General features: G+C 38.9%; 1 protein-coding gene across 3 annotated transcripts in view; it reads right to left on the reverse strand.

The window, feature by feature from the left end:
* The window catches only part of LOC134357377 (dual specificity protein phosphatase CDC14A-like), a 104,107-nt gene that overhangs the window by 49,075 nt on the left and 36,551 nt on the right, over positions 1–18,481 (reverse strand). For all 3 annotated transcript variants that reach the window (XR_010020610.1, XM_063068874.1, XM_063068875.1), the window contains exon 5: positions 9,428–9,504. Coding sequence is in view for 2 of the 3 variants with exons in the window: in XM_063068874.1 (XP_062924944.1) it covers positions 9,428–9,504 (77 nt within the window). In the remaining variant the exon portion in view is untranslated. The remainder of the gene's footprint in view (positions 1–9,427; positions 9,505–18,481) is intronic.

An 18,481-nucleotide genomic window follows, 5' to 3' on the forward strand; every position in this document is an offset into this window, starting at 1 on the left:
CACGCTCCCAAGCCGCTGCAGCGTGCACTGTTACGCCGCTGGAGGGAGCGTCGCTGACTTTGTGCGCTATGTTTTGCCCTCTGGACCAGCTTTGTGAGGTTTTTAGATATGGAAGGTCATAGTGCTGAACAGCTCGCTCAAACTTTACTTGACTTTTTAAAGGAAAATGATATTGATATAAAAGACTGCCGTGGTCAAAGTTATGACAATGCCAGCAACATGAGTGGCAAGTATAGTGGCTTACAAGCACGAATTAAAGGCTGAATGAGTTTGCGGATTACATTCCATGTTTTGCACATTCACTAAATTTGGTTGGAAAATATGCTGCTGAATGTTGTCAAGAAGCATTAATTTTCTTTCAATTTGTAGAAAGCCCGTACACATTTTTTCCGCTTCTACTTATCGGTGGGATCTCCTTTCTGCTGCATTATCTGATGGTGGTGCTCATTTGCCCATTGTGAAAAGAATGTCAGATACCAGGTGGTCAGCTGGTGCAGATGCAACAAAAGCACTTTTACACAGCTTTTCTGCAATAAAACAAGTCTTGGATGACATTTCAAGTAAGAAGGCAGAGTGTCGACAATAGGCTTGTGGACTACTTTCAACCATGATAAAGCTGGAAACAGGAATAATGGTCATATTGTGGGATGAAGCATTACAGCATTTTCAAATGACCAGTGCTTCTTTGCGATCTTCTGGCCAAGACTTGAACACAGCTTGTGCACTCTATGAATCCTTGCATGGATATACAATAGACAATAGGTGCAGGAGTAGGCCATTCGGCCCTTCGAGCCAGCACCGCCATTCACTGTGATCATCCACGATCAGTACCCCGTTCCTGCCTTCTCCCCATATCCCTTGACTCCACTATCATTAAGAGCTCTATCTAACTCTTTCTTGAAAGCATCTAGAGAATTGGCCTCCACTGCCTTCTGAGGCAGAGCATTCCACCAGATCCACAACTTTCTGGGTGAAAAAGTTTTTCCTTAACTCCGTTCTACATGGCCTACCCCTTATTCTCAAATTGTGGCCTCTGGTTATGGACTCCCCCAACATCAGGAATATGTTTCCTGCCTCTAGCGTGTCCAATCCCTTAATAACCTTATATGTTTCAATCAGATCTCCTCTTATCCTTTTAAATTCCAGTATATTCAAGCTATGTGGTCTACTTTTTCAAACACTGAGCAAAAAGCCAAGGATCTAACTAAGTGTGAAGATTATCAACAACAAACTCGAAGAAAACACAAGCAAAATTGCGCGTATGATGATTTCAGTGGTTCCAGCACTCTTGATCCACTTGTTGAATCTCAAATGCCTTCTCAGAAGATTAAAAGCCAAACATTTCTTGCCATTATTGACAGCTTGCTTTCTGCTCTGTCAAAAAGGCAGAAAGCTTATCTAAAGGCGAATCGTGTTTTTGGATTCCTTCATCAGTTACAGTCGTTTATACCTGAAGAGATCGTAAAGAGGTCATCAAATCTTATTAAATCATATCTGGAAGATCTGGAAGAAAGTCTTGATGAAGAATTTGTGCAGTTTACTGAACTGTCAAAAACTGATCTTGCTTCTCATATTGGTGCCAAACAAGACCTTGTAGAGTTACAGTTGTACCGTTTGATAACTGACAATTCTTTGGAGTCGTGTTTTCCAAATGTAGAACATGCCTTGCTCATCTATTTGTCACTCATGGTTACCAAATGCAGTGGAGAATGCTCATTTTCAAAACTGAAAGGATTAAAAATGAACTAAGGTGCACCATGGGTCAAAACAGATTGAACAATCTCAGTCTAATGAGCACTGAACGTGAACTTCCGTGTGAAATAGACACTTCCAGTATCATCAATTTGCTCATGCCAAATCTAGAAAATGTAACTTTTAAATTGTAATTTTGTACTTTTCACATTTGAAATTGATACCTACATGTAAGTAATACTATTACTGAAGTGTCAGACATTTGTCATTATCTGGCTGTACTGTATAGCAAATGAAAAAATTGAATTACTTTACTATGCAAGTAAATAATTTATGTTTTAATACTTATGTGCATTTTTTAAAATTTAGAGCCCCTTTATAACATATGCTACAGGCCCCGCACTAGCTTAATCCGGCCCTGGTGTATTTGGACCATAAAGAACCTCCACACAGAAATAACTGATCCAGCAATGACTTCCAGACATGGAGTGAATTTCTGTAGAAGTCCTTCACTTATCTACAAGGTACGACCACTGAAGACACTAATGAAATTGATCCTCAGTAACTCTGATCACTGCCCATTTTGTTGTAACGGTTGATTTGCAAAACATCAACACTACTATGTAATCCCTCTTCTTTCCTTTACTCTAATTGTTTCCCCAATTGAAAAGCAAATTCTAAAAAGTATCCTCCTACAAATTTAATATTGCATGCCCAACAGCATTCAATAAAAGAGAAATAATATTTAGATGTCTGGAATTATTTACAAAGTTGTTAAATCTAAAATAAGGTTAAAAATGACTCACTTTGGATATGGTTCAAACTCCCTATGGGCGGAAGTTCCCACTTGCTTCAAAAAGGCAACAATTATACCTGTGCCTAAGAAGAATAATGTGAGCTGCCTTAATGAATATCGCCCGGTAGCACTCACATCTACAGTGATAAAATGCTTTGAGAGTTTGGTTATGACTAGACTCAGCTCCTGCCTCAGCAAGGACCTGGACCAACTGCAATTTGCCTATTGCCACAATAGGTCAACGGCAGATGCAATCTCAATGGCTCTTCACACGGCCTTACACCACCTGGGCAACACAAACACCTATGTCAGAATGCTGTTCGTTGAGGATAGCTCAGCATTTAACACCATCATTCCCACAATCCTGATTGAGAAGTTACAGAACCTGGGCCTCTGTACCTCCCTTGGCAATTGGATCCTCAACTTCCTAACCGGAAGACCACAATCTGTGCGGATTGGTGATAATATCTCCTCCTCACTGACGATCAAAACTGGTGCGCCTCAGGGGTATGTGCTTAGCCCACTGCTCTACTCTCTATATACTCGTGACTGTGTGGCTAGGCTTAGCTCAAATACCATCTATAAATTTGCTGATGATACAACCACTGTTGGTAGAATCACAGATGGAGAGGAGAGGGCGTACAGGAGCGAGATATACCAACTAGTGGAGTGGTGTCGCAGCAACAACCTGGCATTCAACGTCAGTAAGATGAAAAAGCTGATTCTGGACTTCAGGAAGGGCAAGACAAAGGAAAACACACCAATCCTCCTAGAGGGATCAGAAGTGGAGAGAGTGAGCAGTTTCAAGTTCTCGGGTGTCAAGATCTCTTGAGGATCTAACCTGGTCCCAACATATCAATGCAGTTATAAAGAAGGAAATACAGCGACATTAGGAGTTCGAAGAGATTTGGTATGTCAACAAATACACTCAAAAACTTCTATAGATGTACCATGGAGAGCATCTGACAGGCTGTATCACTGTCTAGTATTGCGGGGGTGGCTACTGCACAGGACCGAAAGAAGCTGCAGAGGGTTGTGAATTTAGTCAGCTCCATCTTGGGTACTAGCCTACAAAGTACCCAGGACATCTTCAAGGAGCGGTATCTCAGAAAGACACAATCCATTATTAAGGACCTCCAGCACCCAGGGCATGCCCTTTTCTCACTGTTACTATCGGGAAGGAGGTACAGAGACCTGAAGGCACACACTCAGCAATTCAGGAACAGCTTCTTCCCCTCTGCCATCTGATTTCTGAACAGACATTGAACCCGTGAACTCTACCTCACTTTAATATACAGTACACTATTTCTGTTTTTCGCATGATTTTAATCTATTCAATATACATATACTGTAAACTTATTTTTTCTTATTTTACCTTTGTTTCTTCTTCTTCTATATTATGTATTGCATTGCATTGAACTGCTGCTGCTAATTTAACAAATTTCACGAAAAATGCCGACGATAATAAACCTGATTCTGATTTGAAAGATACAACTGGCAGCTACGGTACATACTTGTTCAGCTACAAAAACTACGAAACAGCATGTAGGGGTTACTTGAAAACAAACCAAAACAGCTGAGGACTAAGCCAGCTCAATCAACGTGCTTCCAAATAATGAATTTCCAATTCAAAAAAGTATGTTTGATTCTATTATGTTTTGTAACTTCAAAACATTAAACTAATTCAAGAAAGATGCAGGGCATCTGAAAACAGGGGTGTAACTTCAATTTTACTTTTAGCAAGATGCATACATATCATATGGTAGCATGATGATGTATGAATTGTATTTATGCATATAACCCATAACAAAGTATTTAAATAAACAAGAATGCTTAATCAAGATTATTTGTAAAAAGATAGAAAAAAAGATTACCAAAATATTATTGAAATATTAAATATTCAACACTCCTCCCTGCTTAGCTATAAACTGCAATTCAATAGAGAATGCGTTTCAACTACATACACAATATATTATCTAATGCAACTACTATGTACAGACATCCACAACATAGCAAATTTTAAATTGTCCCATTCAGGCTTAAAGGTTTAATCACGGTGGAGAATTTCCTACTCTTGTGGGATAACATCTTTCCTAACAAGGGGGAACACTCTGCTTGGCAGGTGAGACTTGTGTCTGTGAAAACAATCTCAGGTTCTGGGGCATCCGCCGTGATGATTGTAGGAGGTTGACTCAGACCGCAGGAAGTTATTCTGACAGCTCTGGACACCTTCTTCTCCTTTTCTCTCTTTGGATCTACTTCAATCTGTTTCTTTTTCTTTCTCACATTCCTTCTCTCTTTTGCACTATTCTTTACCTCCATCTCTTCCCTCCTTTTTCTTCTTCTAGTTCGTGGATCTTGATCTTGGGAAGGTCCATTTACTTCACTGGAGTATTCTCTTATTAATCCTTCTATTGCTCCCCTTAAGATCTGATCTCTTCTCTTGGTATCCTCATCCACAACATCATCTGATGAACCCTCTGTTTACGTATCTCCATTAACTCCTTTCTTTATTGCCTTCCATTCATCCAGCTGGGCTTTGGTCTTTGCATCCAGTTTTACAAGCAACTTTTTGTTTCTCACTTGAAGTTCATGCATTAACCTTAATGCACGCAAAGTAGAGTCTGGTTTTTTATATTTGCAAAAGCTGAATGCTTGCAACTTTCCTGAAGCTCCCTGGACTCTCTTTCAGCTTAAAAGCAAGCCATATTTCGCAGGTAACTGCCTGATTAACATAACAGAAGCTTTCTTGGATACATTGCCTACGAAAACTATTGTAGTCATACCACTGGTTTCGACACTTTTACACTTCTGAGAAACATGGTTCTTCCATGGTCCAATCTGCTTTCCAACCAGAGGTTTGTCCTTTGTTGTGCAACGGTTCATGGTGTAAGGCAGGGGTCCCCAACCACCCAGCTGCGGACCGGTACCAGGCCGCAAAGCATGCGCTACCGGGCCGCGAGGAAACGATATGATTTGGCGATATGAGTCAGCTGCATAGTCATAGTCGTACTTTATTAATCCCGGGGGAAATTGGTTTTCGTTACAGTTGCACCATAAATAATAAATAGTAATAGAACCATAAATAGTTAAATAGTAATATGTAAATTATGCCAGTAAATTATGAAATAAGTCCAGGAGCAACCTATTGGCTCAGGATGTCTGCCCCTCCCAGTGAGGAGTTGTAAAGTTTGATGGCCACAGGCAGGAATGACTTCCTGTGACGCTCTGTGCTGCATCTTGGAGGAATGAGTCTCTGGCTGAATGTACTCCTGTGCCCACCCAGTACATTATGTAGTGGATAGGAGACATTGTCCAAGATGGCATGCAACTTAGACAGCATCCTCTTTTCAGACACCACCGTGAGAGAGTCCAGTTCCATCCCCACAACATCACTGGCCTTACGAATGAGTTTGTTGAATCTGTTGGTGTCTGCCATCCTCAGCCTGCTGCCCCAGCACACAACAGCAAACATGATAGCACTGGCCACCACAGACTTGTAGAACATCGCCAGCATCATCTGGCAGATGTTAAAGGTCCTCAGTCTCCTCAGGAAATAGAGACGGCTCTGACCCTTCTTGTAGACAGCCTCAGTGTTCTTTGACCAGTGTTCTTTGGCATCTTTCCTCATTCCCTGACACGCCCACTGTTGAGCTTGAACGCATGCGAGGTCATTACCCGCGCGTCCTCCATGTCAGCGCAGGAAGGAGATCAACTCCTCGAGCTTGCAAATGACGGCGGGCTGAAAAGTACGTTTGACATAACATCTGTACCGGCATTCCGGATCAAAGTCAAGGCTAAATATCCTGAGACAGCCACGAAAGCACCGAAAACGTTGCTTCCATTTCCAACATATCTCTGCAATGAATGCAACGAAAACTAACTTGCGTAATAGACTGGACATAAGGAATCCCCTTCGAGTATCGCTGTCTCCCATCATCCCTCGATAGGACCGTCTTGTTGCAGGGAACAAGTATTCAACCCAGGGCTCCCACCGATTCAGCGATATTGGTGTGTTGCAATGATTTCATATGTTCATATGGGGAAAATATGTGTTGTGTGTTTAATATCCAAACGTTACTTAAAATGTTATGATGCTATTGACTTACAAGTGACTTAACAATTACAGCACGGAAACAGGCCATTTCTGCCCTTCTAGTCCGTGCCGAACGCTTAGTCTCACCTAGTCCCACTGACTTGCACTCAGCCCATAACCCTCCATTCCTTTCCTGTCCATATACCTATCCATGTTTTTTTAAAAATGATAATATCGAACCTGCCTCTACCACTTCTACTAGAAGTTCGTTCAACACTTACTTCAAGCTCCCCTGTCCTCCCCTGGTAATTGACTTATCACTATATTCATGCGTGGAAAATATGCGCTATGTGTTTAATATTAAATTCATTAGAGAAACCCTTTAGACACGAAATTGAAAGTATTAACCACTTATCACCTATATTCTGGTCGCGATTAACACCACCGCCGCCCCAACAGAATCGCCAAAAAACATTTGTACAAAAAAAAGGCATGTACACACATGCGCAAGTCATGCATGCGCACTGGTGCCCGCGCAAGGCTTCGTGGTCATTGTAGTTTTTTTCTCGGGGTAATCCCAACATATTTGACTGCTACTCTTGTCCGTTGGCAACCCTTCACCCCCACCCCCGGGTCGGCCGGTCCACAAGAACATTGTCAATATTAAACTGGTCTGCAGTGCAAAAAAGGTTGGGGACCCCTGGTGTAAGGCATGGAGACAGTTGTGACATCCTACAATACCTTTCTTAATTCGCTTTTGTATGGCTTCATAGCAGGAAATGTGGCATGCAAATGGTTGATGGATCTCCAATCTAGTCGTCTCAGCCAATCATGTTCCCACAATGCTGGTCCTTCTGTTTTTACCACATACAAGGTCAATGTGGCTTGTTGGTTGTTCACAGTTACAAATGGTTTTTCCCACAGGAATTACCTTTTCTCCAGTACAAGTTCTTAAATTGGATATCTGTAGGTTTCAGTTTGTTATCTTTGAAATGCCTCTCAAACTCATTTTGTGGAATGACTGGAACAGCTGAACCAGTATCTAATTCCATCTTAATTAATTTTCCATTCACTTCTGGCATAAGCCAGATTGCTTGCCTATTGCTAATTTTCACACTGTAAATCTCAAGGCTACACAATCCTGCATCGCTCTCACCATTATCAGACTTTTGACCAACAGCATGCAGATTAGTACTCGTTTTGAAACTGCAATTTGACTTTCTAGGTTTTTCTCTTCCCGGAGCAGTCCATTTATTTTTATCTGCCCAACGTGCTCTTTGTATCTGTCCTACTTCATTGCATTTTCTGCAAGTTTCGCCTTTAAATCTACATTTGTTTGGCATATGTGAGTGCCTGTCAACAGTAACACAATTTGTTCGACCAGGCCAGATGTAATTTTGTTCACGCTCAGTTTCATTGCTGACTGCAACTCAAAAGCATCTCTGTTTTTCCCCATTGAAACATCAATTTCAATTGCTCTTTTGAATTCAAGTTGTGCTTCAGTTAGAAGCAGTTTCTGAATGCTTCCTTGTAATATTCCACAAACTAAATGACCTCTCAGTGCATCATTAAATCCATCACTGAACTGACAATGCTCAATCTCTTCAATTCAGACACGTACACTGAAATAGGGTATCCCTTCCTTTTCACTCCGCTTATGAAATCCAAAGCATTCTGCAATCAACAATGGTTTGAATTCTAGATGTTCCTGCACTACTTTCACGATAACAGCAAAGCTAACTGTGGCTGGTTTGGTTGAAACAGTTAAACTTCTGAGCAAACTGTATGCCTTTAAACCTAATAAACCCAGCAAAATTGGTGCTTGCTTCTCATTGGTTATTTCATTTGCTTCAAAATACTGTTCCAATAGCTCAGTATACATGAGCCAATTACCCCTTTGTGTAATCATGTTTGTCGATCTTTCTAATGTAACCAGCCATTTCAGATTTTTTAATGATTATAATCACCCAGCACTCACTCTTTAAGAACCCCAAATTCTTCCATTTACTGACTTTAAAAAATTGATCACGTCTCTCTTTCTGAATACTGTCTCTCCACATGCTGGGCTGCACTAAGCTGTTGTTGGTTTATTAGGAATGTCTCGCTGGCTCTAAAGGGTTTGCACCAACTCGTGTTCGTTTGAACAATAACAAGTCACCAATGTTATGTTTTGTAACTTCAAAACTTTAAACTAATTCAAAGGAAGATGCAAGGAGTCTGAAAATACAGGTGTAGCTTTGAGTTTACTTTTCGTGAACGCATGTATCATGTGGTAGTTTGATGACATATGCAATTAACATATAACCCATAATGAATCATTTAAGTGAACAAGAATGCTCGATATAAATATATCTATACACACACACATACACAAGATTATATTAAAATATCATTGAAATATTAAATACACAATATATCCTTTGTGATGATTCCAGCAAAGACAAACAATTTTAAAGTGATAAAAAGAAATTAATGAAAGTAAATTAGTGGTATAGTGATCATAGCATTCAAATGAGCGTAACTAAGCATTCTAATTAAAGATATAACTATGCGCTACTACAATACAGACAGAAAATAGATACATGGCTCTGAAGCAGCATTCATCTACAAGTGTTTAGCAAGATGATCTCAGTATTATTCTTGTTTTTGTTGACAAATCCCAGATTTCCAATCCCATATTAAAAGGTTGGTAACAGAAGCATCCAATCTTCGTGAGCCAAAGGAAACTGCACCAGCAATTTACCTCTCTTTCTCTGATGGCAGTGAGCCAAAGTAATAGTCGCTACTGAAGTGTAGCATTTCATACTACTAAAAGTTTTATTTGCACATTTATGAGATGATTCCTGATCAGGACTGTAAACTATTTAGTATCCATCTCAAAAAAGGGAATTAAAGACAGTTACCTGAAGGATTGATATATATTATTCCCTCCTACCAATAATCGGTAGGTTTCCTCTGGAGACTTCTTCAGGTAGATTACCTAAAGGAAACAAGATTAAGCACATGAAATTTTCAAAATACATTTGCAGCAATTTTAGTGACATTTCAATTACAAAGTCAAATTCACACATATAAATTTCTATTCTTCGGTTATGCCTTCTGAAGTAAATTAAAATTAGCATTCTTTTCAGACTGTAAATTAGAATGTAAATTAAATCTGTAAGAAAACCCCTTTCGGAATATACAACAGCTAAGCACATTTATAAACTGGCTGAAGATCACTACGATTAGAATACCACGGAAGTAATATTATCCTATGTGGACTGTAATGAATAAAAAAGTTCTATTATGTTTGGGCTTCATAATATATGATCAGTCTAGTATCATTCACCGCAGATCAATAATAAAGTCAATAAAAAGCGTAAGTAAATCTATCTTAATTGAAATTAAGTTTGTGATAGTGGGGGCTTAACATTCTTGCAGTGTGATTTAATTTCCTACTGTAGAGTGATTTGTTAACCATTCCATCATGGTACCTACCATAAAAGGCAGATAGATTGCAGAGTAAAATGCACGAACTAAATAAAGGCTTAGATGAAAGCTAAAAATAAACGAGTACATAAGTGTTTTTATTCTTCTGACGCACACTTTATAATCAAAGTCTTTCAAATTCCTGAAGGGCCAGTTAAGAGCTAAAATACAAAACTTTCCATTAATTAATGTTTAAATCATTCCTTATACAAATATAGGACAAAATTCTAGTTTGCTCCAACTAGGAATTGCTGTGTTTAATCACAAATGTCAGTTACTCCCATAAGCACCTGATTTTTTCAAAAGGAACACACAACAGAACAAATATGAAAATGATCAGAATACAGGTCTTCAAACAAATTCAATCCCCTAATGTGAAGAACACAAGCTCTCTGGCAGCAGATTATAACAAAATACTTCGCTATATGAATGCAAACAATAATCTAGTGTTGAATAGGAGTCCCTGAAAATGCTCTCGTCTCACAGTGATCTAACTGATTTCTTTGTTTATTTTAGCAGTTCTATCACAAGCCATGAATTATCAACAGCAAACTTACTGTTGTCTCTATTGACAGAGTGATCCAGAAATATTAATTCACACTATTGGCTATAGCATTCAAACAGTTGTAGCCTCTGCATTTTACAGCTACTTAAGTTCAACATTTTATACCTGCAACATTACTCATCTAAAATTAAAGCTGACAGTAATGGCCCACTAGAGGGTAGTTTGTCTGCAAGGTCAACATCATGGTCCAGCAGTCCTGATTGAGCCTAATCCAGTGGTGTACTAAAAATAATTTGCACCATGTGAAATTCCACTTTGGAGTCTCTGGATTCCAATATTTTGTTCATAATTCACTTCGTAGCATATTATTTGTGTTTTATTCTCATGGACTATCACCAGAGTGCAGTCCTCTGTCCTGAGGTCACTGAGTAGCTCTCACATTAGAAGAGCAAGGTTCTGAGAGCATATTAGTTTTAGTAGGGGCAAACACACATAAACAGAAGAGTTATGCAATACCAGACATCCCACTTCTCCCGGAAGTGCCGGGAGTCTCCTGCATATTAATAGTGGCTCCCTGATGCCCGCAAATTATATACAATATCATGGAAATCAATTTTTTTGAGAGCGAGCGAGCGAAAGCAAGAGAGCGTGTGAGAGACAGAGAGCACAAGAGTGCGTGAGAGAGAAAGCAAGAGAGCACATGAGAGAAAGCAAGAAAGCAAGAAAGCGCACGAGAGAAAGCGAGAAAGTGCGCGCGCGAGAGAGATTGCGAGAAAGCAAGCAGGAGCGCGAGAGACAGCAAGAGAGCATGAGAGAGAGAAAGCAAGAGAGCGCGAGAGAGCACGCGAGAGAGAAAGAGTGCACAAGAGAAAGCGAGAAAGCAAAAGAGCGCATGAGAGAAAGCGAGAGAAAGAGCGCGTGCGAGAGATCGCGAGAAAGTGAGAGCGCGAGAAAGCAAGTGAAAGAGTGCCAGCGTCTGCAAGTGAGACAGCGAGAGAGAGAGAGAGAAAGAAAGAAAGAGCGCCATGGCAAAGTGTTCCAAAAAAAATATATAAAATGTACGTCACCCCCAGACTACACTAAAGTGTAACCCTGCGTAATAGGGGTCAAAAATAATGACAGTGTTGCTCGCTGCACTGTTTGCAACAGTGACATTTCTATTGCCCATGGTGGGTTAAGACTGTAAAAGGCATGTTGAGGTGAGTTTAACAGGTGTCATTCGTTCATTAGCATAGCTAACATTATTTAAACTAGCTGGCTAGCTGCTAAGGAGCTACTCTATTGCAGACATCCCACCTCTCCCGGAAGTTCCGGGAGTCTCCCGCAAATTGATGGTGCTACCTCCCTGAAATGAGTTTTTTGCAGTGTGGGATGTCTGCAATACTCCTATTTGTTTTCTCCTACAATATCCATTCCACAATATTAATAAAGCTATTTTGTCACAAATGTGTCATTACAGATAGAGCATGCCCAACATAATATACAGAATAATATCTCTATGAATGTTATAGCTTTTAGCAATATCTTGGTGTTTCCAGCACTTTATTCCACTCATATCCCCTTTCCCAGTTAATCAAGTAAATAACCTCCTTCATTTCACCCAGATTACCTATTTCTACCTCAATTCTTCTTCCATCTTCAGGCTTAACTTCCTTAACAGTTTCAAAGTAGCATCATTTATACACTTCAATTTTCCAGAAAATCAACATCAAATCAGACCATACGGAAGGCTGCTGCCACAACGTTATTGACTTGTCAATACGATGGAGAAACAATGTTTAGCTTCTGCCTATAAAGCAGAACGATATGTCAAGTTTAAAGCACTGATGAACTACTGAGCCACAACTAACCTCAAAGCAATAACAAGTTTAGTCACTTTAGCTAAAGTTATTAAAATATATGCCAGTATTATTTCAGATATTTAGAATTTTAATCAGTCAGTGCAGGAAAGAAAGTTCTGCGAAGAAAAAACATCTATTTTAACTGATACAAAATGCTAATCAGAAAAAGAAATCATGTTTAACTTGGTGGAACTGCAGTTATCGATGTTCTACTGTTAAACACAGGAATATTGAAAAAGAATAGAAACTTTCTGCATAAAATGACTTGCTTAATCCAAAGTTAGAGAGACACAGAGAAATACAGCATGAAAACAAGGCACTTTTGACCACTGGGCCTGTACTAACCAAGTTATTGTTAAGGAATACACCAACTGTTTATTTTTTTTGTTTTGCAGGAAAACCTAACTGAAGTAATTACATAATGTAAAATTTGAGGATATTGTTAGTAGGCAGAATGGAAAAGAAGGGCAGCAGGTTTGATAATAAATGACAAATCTCAGACAACAGGAAGAAATGAGGAAATGAACTTGGTTCACAAAGTTAAACCAGTTAGGGTAGAAATAAGGAATAACAATAAGGAGAAAACACCTTTGGAAGCAATCTATTGACAGTAGGCTATTCTGTTGAACAGACCAAAAACTGAGAAGTAATACAGGCAATACAACAGTAATGACAGACTTTAATCATCATAAAGACTGGCCAAATCAGACAGCAAATATCATCTCCAAAAGATGAATACAAGAATGTATTTGAACTACTTCCCCAAAACAATACAGTGTGTATCCAGCTTGCAAAGGTAAAAGTTTCTCTCTTGGGCGGGGGGGGGGGAGGGGGAGAGGGAGAGAACTGGAGGTCGGTGTCTGAGCAGAAGACTGGTGTGTCGTGAGAGATGGAAGATCTAAGGCTGTGTGCCCAGTGACCTGAGATCTTTGAGCACAGAGCTCGGAAAAAGCGATGCAACAGACTTCTAACATCATAAACCAGGGAGTCATTTGTTATGTCTTCCCTCTCACTGTGAAACGGAGACTCCTCTTTCTCCCTTATTAGGGAGAGAGAGAGAGAGATAGAGAGAGATAGAGAGATAGATAGATAGATAGATAGATAGATAGTGGTATGTTGAATGCCGGGTGAACAATGTAGTCTTTGGAGTACTGTACTGCAAGTCTGTGCCTTTGCTGTTGACTTGCTCATGCTTGAGGGCTCGGTGGTGGGTGCAGATGCTTTTTTAAAAATTACCGGTGGGGGGGAGGGGGAATTGTTGCTTGCAGCCGCTTACGGGAGGGAGGGGAGCTGGGGGGGGGAATTTGGGGATCTAACATTTAACTGTCATTCATTCTTTGGGGCACTCCTCTGTTTTCATGATTGGTTGCGAAGAAAAAGCATTTCAGGATGTATATTGAATACATTTCTCTGACATTAAATGTACCTTTGAAGATTGACCCATAAAGTTGCATAACTAGGTTACAAGCATAAACTAGCAAGAAATGTAATAACAGATAGAGAAAGCTACAGAGAAAAACAGTAACAAAAATAGTGCTGACTCAGAAAGTGAGGCATGGTGATATATGGGGATATTTTGTGTATGCCTGACATAAATTGACATGGAAAGTAGTAAATAAGCAAGAAGCAAATGAGAATAAGAAACTTAAAATAATGATTACTAGAGCAAAGGTTTCCAGGAAACCAGTATGATTAAGGGCCGTCAAATCCCCTGGGTCTGCATCCTAGGATTCAAAAAATATATCTGCAAAGATAGTCAATGTATTGGCTGTTATCTTCCTAAATTCCCAGATTCTGGAAAGGTTCCAGTTGCTCATAAAAATGTCAATCTGACTTTTCTATATTAAAAAGGGGGGGGGATTATATGGGTTAATTAGCCTGTTGCTGTGTCTGTGCAGATATATTTTTATGCATGATAATGGGGCACATTGATGAGGTTTTATCATTCTGCACCTTTCAATGCAGCTTTATCTAAATGGATTTACATCTAGCAAATTATCTGAGGATTTAGAATGGATAAAGGATAGCCAATGAACATAGTGAACCTGAACTTCAAAAATGCATTCAATGAAAATATTATGCAAAATACTAATGCAAATAATTAAAAATAATTTTCAAAACTGTAGAAAATAAATTGTGAGGAGATCAAAATGTTGTAAGGGATAAAATCAAGACAGAAGAATTTTGCTGCAATTCTATACCCCAGTCAGCTATGGGCATGACATCTTTTCATTAAAATTTAAAGCACCGTACCATGCTTTCATTCTCAGCCTTCATGCCATTGTTCCTGTAAAGGCTGCCAAATAACAGAAACCTTATTTTCCATTTCCTACATTGATGTTATTCCAACCATAAATCAGTTTCTCATGTTCTATCTTGCCTTCATTCAACCTATTCTGCTTAACTCTGTCATACAATTATCCCTGCAAATTCTCAACTATTTAAGCTTATGGTACCTCATTTTACTATGATGAAAAAAAAAATCACCATTCCAATATTCCTCTCTATTACTCTTGTCTGACTATGTGCCAACTTTGTTTTTCTATTTCATTTAGTATTCAGTTCATCCCATTTCCTGTCTAAGTTTAATCAGTTTCATACACTTTAAATATAATTCTTTCAAATGTATATTCTAACACAGTATTTTATAATTTTTTTAAATAGATAAATTTACTGTTGATTTTCCAAGCTGCCAGCAAGTAAAATTAAATTGTCTGGATTCTGAAACCAACTAGTCCTGGACGCCGGCTGTAACCTACTTTAAAACTATCATTATTGAATGTCCTCAAGAATGCAGATTTGGCAGCTAGAAAATTGCTGTGCTCACTTTTTCTCATCTAGTGCTAACAACATTTTGCATTGATCCATTTCAATTAAAAATGTTCTGCTTTTCAGTAGAATGACTGGTTGTGTTTGGGATTTTTTTAAATTTGTTTTGGTCTTAATGGTCCTAACTCCACAATCAGCACAGGGTCACCATAACCAAGCTTGATCCTATCCTCACCATAAGAATCATTCCCATTTGGTATCAAACAAATACAGACCTCTTCCACGTAAGTGGTACAGCAATAATGCAACAACTTTCCAAAATTTTCATAAATAAAAATAAAGTTTGCAATTAATTTCTTTAAATAAGTTGTGTTTAACAATGGCTACTCTGAATATTTGGGTACCTCATTAACAGTGTCTTTCAACAATGCTATTCTAAACTTTCTTTGCTTGCTTATGTATTTACTTATTGACATTCAGTGTGGAGTAGGCCTTCCAGCCCAGCGTTCCCCCAATTTAATCCTCGCCTAATCACGGGACAATTTACAATGACTAATTAATCTACCAACTGGAATGTGGGAGGAATGTGGGAGGAAACTGGAGCATTGAGAGGAAACCCGCGTGGTCACGGGGAGAACATACAAATTCCTTACAGGCAGCAGCCTTGGGTCCTTTGTTAATTCCATTTTGTTCTTGCTTTCCAAGACCACAAATCAATGCATTGAAAATCCCCAAGAACAATACTGGTTGCAAATTCACAAGTTTTCTTCAAATGCTTCACAAAATCAACATCAAATATGAATATTCATCTCAGGACAGGATTCCAACCACACTTCCCTCTCCCCACCCACCATCAGACATGTATATGTATGGATATTATAATTATGAACAATAGAATGGTGTTAGACAATAGAGAATAAAAAGGGTCTTGGAATAATTTTGGTGTTCCATGCCAAATTACGTTTGTAATGAACTCAACACAAATGCCAGCAGAGAAATTATAATGGGACTCAGAGTTTACATTGAAAATTTAGATAAGAACCAAACTGTCTGCCTTTAATATTTTCCCTGCCCATCTCAGGCACTAAAGCTCAATAGTTAGATATGGCTCATTGCACGTTATTTAAACTCAGCTAAGAGAAGAGAGCCAGTTGAGGAAACAATAGAAAAGTTGTCAAATTTTTACATGTAATACAAGCAAAAATTGTAACTTACATTCCTATACATGACATAGGAATATAAAGAATTATTAACTAATTTAACATAGTGAACTTAGAACACTAAAGAACTTGACAGTGAAAAGCATTTAACTCAAATGTCCGAGACTTGGAAGAAGTAATAGAGGAAATTGCTACTGAAAAAGGATATGAAAGTCTTGGTATTAAATATTGACTAAACTCTAGTTTATTTGACAATTGGGAATACAGACTTTCCTTCAGCACTCAAGGAGTTTGCATAGTGGTTTCTAAGCATGTCATCCTAACGTGTACTAGTCTTTGTTGAGCAGAGGGAAACTAAAAGCAGGAGCTTTAGCCATCATTTTCCATTTCCCCCTGACTACAGGCCTGGCTCTGGTGGACTAAAGCACTGGCATCGTGGCACTGTTGTTTAAATAAAGTAAATAAATACAATTTTACCCAAATTGTATGCAAAAATTTTGAGGGTCAGTTTAAACCATTAATTGCAAAGAGAATTATTTCAATAGGCTCTGTTCTAAATTTAAAATGGGTTACTACTAGATTAGGAATTAAGGCAGTACTTTTGTTATCATAGAGGCTGGGCTTTTTTGACAATGCTAGTTTTTCTATCAAAATGAGAAACTATGAACAGAATGGCTAAATAATGAAACAATATTTCCATTAAAAACTGTGACCACACAAATTGCAAAGGTCCCTTTTTAATCTCTTTCAGCTGAACAAAGCAGCAGTTCTATTTCCTATCATTAAGTTTGATTAATATGCCTTTCCATGCCATATGTATCTTTAAGTTTGTTCTATCTCTTTTTCTCTTATCATCTTTTTTCAGAAAAATATACAATCATTGTTTTTAACACGCCCATTAACGTAGCCCAGCATGTGAAACCAGTTCCAACAGATGGGGCGAATGAGATCAGCAACAAGACCCAATGGCCAAGAAGGTGGTGTTGCAAGGACATAGCAAGGCATAGAAGGCGTCATGGCTGTCCACTGCAGCCGAGGAAGTCTCCAGTCATGACGATTTTTTGTACCATTAGACCAAGATTTTTGAGGCTGACAGAATGAACTGCCCAGTGTAACAGCTTTAAAACTCCTCCCGCACAGGTTTTGACATCACTGTTGGAAATGATAGACAACAACATACCAGAACATGATTTCTATTGAAATTCAAACCACAAGCTCCAATGTGCTCTAAGTTTGGAGTGAGAAGATGGGTCATTGCAAGGGTGTGCAAGTGGGATAAAGAAAAACAATGTTGGTTCTCACCCTGCTCTTTCATGGTTTACTTGTTATATTCTAACAATATCCACGAAGGTCATTAATGAAAACAAATTGTTTGGAATTATGACAGTATTACATATTCCTCAGCATCATATTTCCCTCCAGAAGTCCTAATTCAGACAAGTAGAGCACACGTAGTTCATTGAAAGCTCTATAGTATCTCTATACGAGAATGATTACAGGGGGAAAAAAATCCAGGAATGAGCGGGTTTTACTCTATGAGGAACATCTGGCGTCTCTTGGGTTGTATTCCCTGGAGTTCAGGAGAATGAAGGGGGATCTCATAGAAACGTTCCAGATGTTAAAAGGCCTGAACAGATTAGATATGGCAGTTATTTCCCATGTTAGGGGAGTCTAGGACAGGAGGGCATGGCTTCAGGATTGAAAGATGTCCATTTAGAACAGAGATGCAGGGAAATTACTTTAGTCAGAGGGTGGTAAATCTGTGGAATTTATTACCACGAGGGGCTGTGGAGGCCAAGTCATTGGGTGTATTTAAAGCAGAGATAGATAGGTTCTTGATTAGCCAAGGCATCAAAAGATATGGGGAGGAGACAGGAGAGAGGGGGTGACTGGAGGAATTGGATCAGCCCATGTTTGAATGGCAGAATAGACTCGATGGGCTGAATGGCCTACTTCTGCTCCTATATCTTATGGTCTTATACTTGGAGCTCAAAGCCCAGAAAATAAAAATCATTAGATGGAAGAGGATGAAGGAGCAGGACGATTTATCAAGCTCTCGAGGCTAAAACTCAACCATGGGCATTTAAACCTCTTGGTTACTGGTCTTCTAATCTTATTTTTGATTAAGTGAAAATAATTTAAAATACATCTTTAAAAGATTTATATTAGTGTCAGGATAACATCACAGAATATGCTAGGATGTAAATGTCA

The sequence above is a fragment of the Mobula hypostoma genome, chromosome 16 (assembly GCF_963921235.1).
Source record: "Mobula hypostoma chromosome 16, sMobHyp1.1, whole genome shotgun sequence".
Taxonomy (NCBI): domain Eukaryota; kingdom Metazoa; phylum Chordata; class Chondrichthyes; order Myliobatiformes; family Myliobatidae; genus Mobula; species Mobula hypostoma.